The sequence below is a fragment of the Monomorium pharaonis genome, unplaced genomic scaffold (assembly GCF_013373865.1).
Source record: "Monomorium pharaonis isolate MP-MQ-018 unplaced genomic scaffold, ASM1337386v2 scaffold_299, whole genome shotgun sequence".
Taxonomy (NCBI): domain Eukaryota; kingdom Metazoa; phylum Arthropoda; class Insecta; order Hymenoptera; family Formicidae; genus Monomorium; species Monomorium pharaonis.
This window is the reverse complement of record NW_023415581.1, coordinates 1-5,711: the sequence shown is the minus strand read 5'-3', so window position 1 is coordinate 5,711 and position 5,711 is coordinate 1. Positions and strand designations below refer to the sequence as shown.

Genomic DNA, 5,711 nt, shown 5'->3' with positions numbered 1-5,711 from the left:
ATGAAATCGAGAGGAAATTGAGACACTTCAAAGTAGAGTGGAAATTACAGCTCATATGTTAAACAAGTTTCAAAGACAGCTCGACGCGGTGACTCATCGTGCAGAGTAAAAAAGTCGATACATCGAATATATGTGTCATTTACATATTATACTCCAAACATGTCTGAGAAACAATTGCTGGTTGAGGAGTTGCATGCTCCGGCGAGAAGAAATTTTCCTCGAAGACATGTCATAGTTCGCGGATATGATGACCTGTGGCAGGCGGACGTGGTTGAGATGCGTCCTTACACGCGATTTAACCGAGGTTATCACTACATACCGTTATCGACGTGCTGAGCAAGCATGCATGGGCTGTGCCGCTTAAGACCAAGAGTGGTAGCGAAGTTGCTATTGCGATTGCAAAGATAATTCGAAAAGATGAAAGATGTCCGAAAAATTTGCAAACAGACAAAGGAAAGGAATTTTATAACGCAAACGTGCAGAAACTATTAAAAAAACATGATATTAATCATTATTCTACGTACTCCATAATGAAAGCATCAGTTGTCGAACGCTTTAACCGCACATTAAAGAACGTTATGTGGAAACAATTTACACTCAATGGAAATTATAGATGGCTCGATCTGCTGCCACGTCTCGTGTCAGATTACAATGTACGAAAGCATCGAACTATCGGCATGCGACCCATCGATGTTACGCCTGCAATCGCTAAAAAACTCTTAACCACTGTGTACAGTCACATAAAAATTGCAGCACCCGCGCGATTTAAAGTAGGTGACTCGGTGCGCGTCAGCAAATTCAAAACTGTTTTTGAGAAGGGCTATACACCAAATTGGACTACGGAAATATTTAAAATTATCAAAGTACAGCGTACCAATCCTGCGACATATGTACTGGAAGATTCCTGTGGAAAACCTGTCGCTGGAGGATTCTACGAATATGAGCTGCAGCGTGCTGCAAATCCTGACGTGTATCTTGTTGAAAAAATATTACGCAGAAAAGGAGATGAGGTTTATGTTAAGTGGTTGGGATTCGATGGAGCGCATAATTCATGGATACATAAAAGCAATGTTATTTAATCCATATAAAAATTGTTTTTATTATATTTACATAAAAGTACAATGTAACCGTATAAACATAAAATACATTATTAATTTTATATTATGCGAGATTTCTTTATCATCCTTCCATTATCCTTAATACATTCTTATTATTAATACTTGTACTTTATTAATACTTTTACATAAAAATATGAATGAAATTATAATGTAAAATTTGTATATAAAATATAAAATATTATAGCGGTATTCGATAATGTCCCCATGGTAACGTTTCAACTGAATCGGGTATAAGGTATCTCTTATCGTCGTACGGACTCAAAGCAATTTTCGTTTCGGACACCGTGTATACTTCATGCATCTTGGATCTTATGCATGATTGGCGACGCGTCATCTCGATCTCATCTCTCAAACACTGGGTGTAATCATCAAACGTTATGGTTCGCGCTACTACACTATTCTTGACACCTTTCGCCTTTTTCGTATCCTTCTTTCCATCCACCTTCAACGCATACATCTTTGCTCTAAGTCCAACGAACTCGGTCATAATTATACCATTGTTCTCATCTTTCATTAGACCCGGAACTTTTTTATTCTCAAGAGGCATACCGTACGCGTTGTCGACTGGATAATCGCTCGTGTCAAACCTACCGATATCGCGTTTCATCGTCTCGTAAATATCCTCACACTCGACGAGGTATATGAGACTGTCAGTGTCGGTGTACATGACTCTACATTTGTCACGATATAAAGGTAGCATGTATTCGTGATGAAATTCATATAGACACGTCTTAGAAATATCTAGGATACACATACCTACGTAAATCGGCTTATATAATTTTACCTCGAGTTTTTTAAGTTCAACGGCGATTAAATTTTCTGCAAAAATACTTCGACTATGAAAATTTGGTTTCGCGATCATTGTCTCTGCACCATACCGCCCCGCCCATGTCGTCAACAATTTAACGTCAACATGATTGCGCACATTCTCCATTGTTTTACCGAACACCGCGTTGTTCATGAGTTTATACAAATTTTTTTCGAAATCATTTTTAGCGATGGTTCGGAATCGTGTGTTTAACTCTATATATTTACAGAGCCATGGAGATTGTGCGAATTTTAACACACGGTGTATCTTCGCGATATGAAAACCGTGACGCGTGCACTGCTGCAGGTTGCGGTAGTGAATGACGTAACGTTTCTTATCATACAAGGTCGCTAAAAGTTTATATTCACGCTTGCCTGGCGGTTTATCGCGTGTCGGGCAGAAAGGTAGGTCAGTGTACTCATCGTGAAGGTCTCGGGGATACTCGAGATCAACTTCGAGAATGTATCCCGTTGGTGAATCAGGAGCGATCGCACACACGTCAAAATTAGAGACATCTTCGACCCATTGAAATTCTCCATAGGGCAGTGGCTGACACATTGCCCATCCGTACAAATTATTGACGTCAAAGTACATAAGATATGAAGATGGTTTCAATGGGTCGTACGTCTGCATGTACTTGTTATTGGCTCGCGCATGTCTGCCTGAACATTGACTGAGGCCACCACGTATACCGCGTTCGATGAACATTACCATGTCAATGTCAGTAAGCAGTTCGAAAGTAATTTTTGTATATTTTAACATAGCGTCCCACGTGTATCCGGGGAGAGTGTAATAATGTGCTGGATCGAGACCGTAACTTTCTAAGCATTTATCGCGAAAATTTTCAAAAATGTCAGCTAACAATAACACATCCGTTTTCAAATATAGATCGCTGTATTCACCCAACGTTCGAACGGAGAATCGCTCCCAGACATTCTCGGCGTGCGCGTAATCGCTCTCGGATACAGTATCACCGGTCAGGGAACTGAAAAATAATTCGCGCGGCGGTAAACATATGTCCTGCAGCTTGTCGACGCAATCTACGTACTCGTACGGAAATACACCTTTTCGTGTCAATAAATCGAAATCCTTGTCAGACAAGTGTAAAAATTTGGAACGTACAATTTTTAATTTTTCTTACCTAGAAACGATACCAATTTTTCGAGACTAGTATTTAAAAATTTATATGAATCTATAAACCGTAGTTTTATGTAATTGTGTGGATTTAATTTATCTGTGTCTATGACATGTTTTGTGAAAGAAATGTACTTTTCTTTAGTGATGGAGAGTATGTCGGTCTTCCCTTTGAACGCAGTGGCTATTTCCTTAATAATGAAATGTGAATCGTATCCAGATAAATTATGAAAAATAATTGGTATATATGATACATTTCGATAATTTAGATTACAAAGAGAATGTGCTGGACCGCGGTAACGACCGGTCAGGTGACAATGATCGCGCACCCGCGTATCGTCTGGCGCAAACGGCTTATCGCAGATATGACACCGCGTCGCGCTACGGTATGCCTCCAATTGTTCTTTCGATAACGTTTCCATGGGGACATTAGTGGATAAACGAGTTTTAACATTATGCGCTAATTTTTCAATTTGTTTCGTGAACCACGCGATGCAATCTTTATCGCGACGAAACCTATACGTAGATAACGCGTCGTCGTACGAGCATCGCACGTAGTATCCGATGCTGAATACTTCGTGTTGTTGATATGTGTACGACGCTTGCTCTGCATTGTGTTGTGTCTTCCGCAGCACACACTCGAGGTCTGCGTAGACAACGAAGGGCATTCGTTCCTTGTGGTTTACGTTCTGAAAATTTAACCATTTGTTGTCTTCAGCGGGCAGTGTGATAGCACAGTCGTTCATCGTCTGGCAGTCCACATCATGTAATTGCAGCCTCTCGCAAGACGTAAAATAGTGCAAGCACCTGTAAAAATTTAAAAAATTTTAATTACTTTTTTGCTAGATCATGAAAGTTTTTTTGCATGTGAATATAGTATACATACCGATCACAAATGTATTTCTTGTGCTCCTTTTTATTCAGTTGGGAGCTAACGAGACGGGATAGATTTTTTATCCAAGCAAAGTGACCCACGCCGCCTTCGCGCAGATTTTGCAAGTATAATAAATTGACGTGCTTCTCTTTCTTGTCATTGGAGAGTCGCAGCGGAAGAATCTTTAGCATCGCCATTTCCTTTTTGATCCCGTAGACGTTGATCGATACATTGTTAAGACTCTCAAATTTTCCTATATCCTTTAGTGTAATGGGAAACGCAATGTCGTCAAACTTTAGAACTGTTGTATAATGCGGATATGATGACTCCCTTTCTGAATTTCTTTCGGCAGGGTATAGCGCAGCGACCACTGACCACGCGAAGCATGCATTGTCCTTTGAATTAACGTTCACTACCGCACGTTTCATTATTATTTCTCGCGGTAACGTCACGTGACACCCTGCGTGTAGAGGATTATACTTATTTATATTTAGAGTCAAATTGAGAATTCGCAATAGCGCCCACCCGCTATCACGTTCTTGAAACTCTTCGAGTGATGCTAATGTGGGCTCGATAACGCGTCGCTCATACCACTCGTCCAAATTTAACATTTGAAATAATTCACAATTTTTAGTGTTTATACTTTTGTTTGCACGGTTATCACCCGTTACAAACACACTATTAAACGCAGTGTTTACTTTCACACTGTTGTGTTCCTCTAGAGCGTCCCGCATTCGCTCGAGCACTATACCGCCTGCGTCTTCTAAAAACGTTCGCGGTTCAATATAGTTTGTATTTATCACTGCACCTGTCTGAATGCGATTCTCGAACGCTGCATCTATTTCCCGCCACACGAGTTTATTCGCGTTATTACTAGTGCTCGCGTAATTACCGCCTACATGTACAAAACGTCTTTGTAATAATGTTTTTTCACTCTCGAGTCGCGCGATCCTCGCAACCAACGATTGTCTCTGTCCGACGGCAAGCCGAGGACGCTTGATGCGGCTATGTTCCTCAAGTTGTTGTATAAATTCGTCGCATCTCTGCAACCACATAAAACACTCGCCCAAGTTAGTGACTCCATTTGCTTGCTCCAACAGCTCGCGTTCCACTTGCTCGAAATTATTCTCCATTTTTATCACTGTTGTCTTTTTATCACTGTTTTAAAACAACACCATACAATCTTCAACAGGACACTCGCATATAGTTTCGTAGCACCTAATGCAGAATCGAAATTTGTCTTGAATTTCAAACTGCATTAGCTTGCTTCGTCTTTCACATCGAATATAAAAACGTATCTCCTTCTCTTGCTCAGACAGAACGTATTCATCCTCATCATTGTTCAAAAGATTTGAAAATCCGTGGTAAGTACGCAGCATTTTCTCTACATAGGGATTCTCAGTATCATAGCAAAGTAGGACGTTATTGCTATCACTTCGATATACCTTCCAACACCTGCTGGTATCTCAATGAGATGGTAACAGCATTCCTGAGTCTTTTCTACGATTTGTTCTGCTATATCATATTCATTATCATCGGTGTCAACCGAATTGAGTAACTCTCTATATAATTTGTGCTTCATATGATGAGGCCAATTATGAACAAATTGGTCGTGTATGTAAACTTCCTGTATTACGGTGCGTTCATGCGTTCCGCGTATACCGAGTTCTCGATCACGTAGAAATTGCACTGGTGATATTCTCTGCACATTTCGTTTTTCGGAATCATCATCATTGTTAAGAACATAAATGGCATCTTCTACGATATCGTCATTCAT

At 40.2% G+C, this 5,711-nt stretch overlaps 1 protein-coding gene across 1 annotated transcript; it reads right to left on the bottom strand.

Moving 5' to 3' along the window:
* Positions 1–2,991: 2,991 nt before the first annotated feature.
* On the bottom strand, positions 2,992–5,086 carry LOC118648220. Its single transcript, XM_036294538.1, has 2 exons — positions 3,947–5,086; positions 2,992–3,867 (listed from the first exon to the last, which is right to left on the bottom strand). Exons 1-2 carry the CDS (start codon positions 5,065–5,067, stop codon positions 3,054–3,056), a joined length of 1,935 nt encoding a protein of 644 aa, XP_036150431.1. The 5' UTR covers positions 5,068–5,086; the 3' UTR covers positions 2,992–3,053.
* Between the last annotated feature and the right edge of the window lie 625 nt (positions 5,087–5,711).

What these genes read in the sequence shown, in the direction of transcription:
- LOC118648220 (XM_036294538.1), bottom strand. Translation starts at nt 5,067, where the DNA reads ATGGAGAATAATTTCGAGCAAGTGGAACGCGAGCTGTTGGAGCAAGCA. An exon ending in AAGAAATACATTTGTGATCG is followed by an intron (nt 3,868 to 3,946) that starts GTATGTATACTA and finishes AAATTTTTACAG; the next exon opens with GTGCTTGCACTATTTTACGT.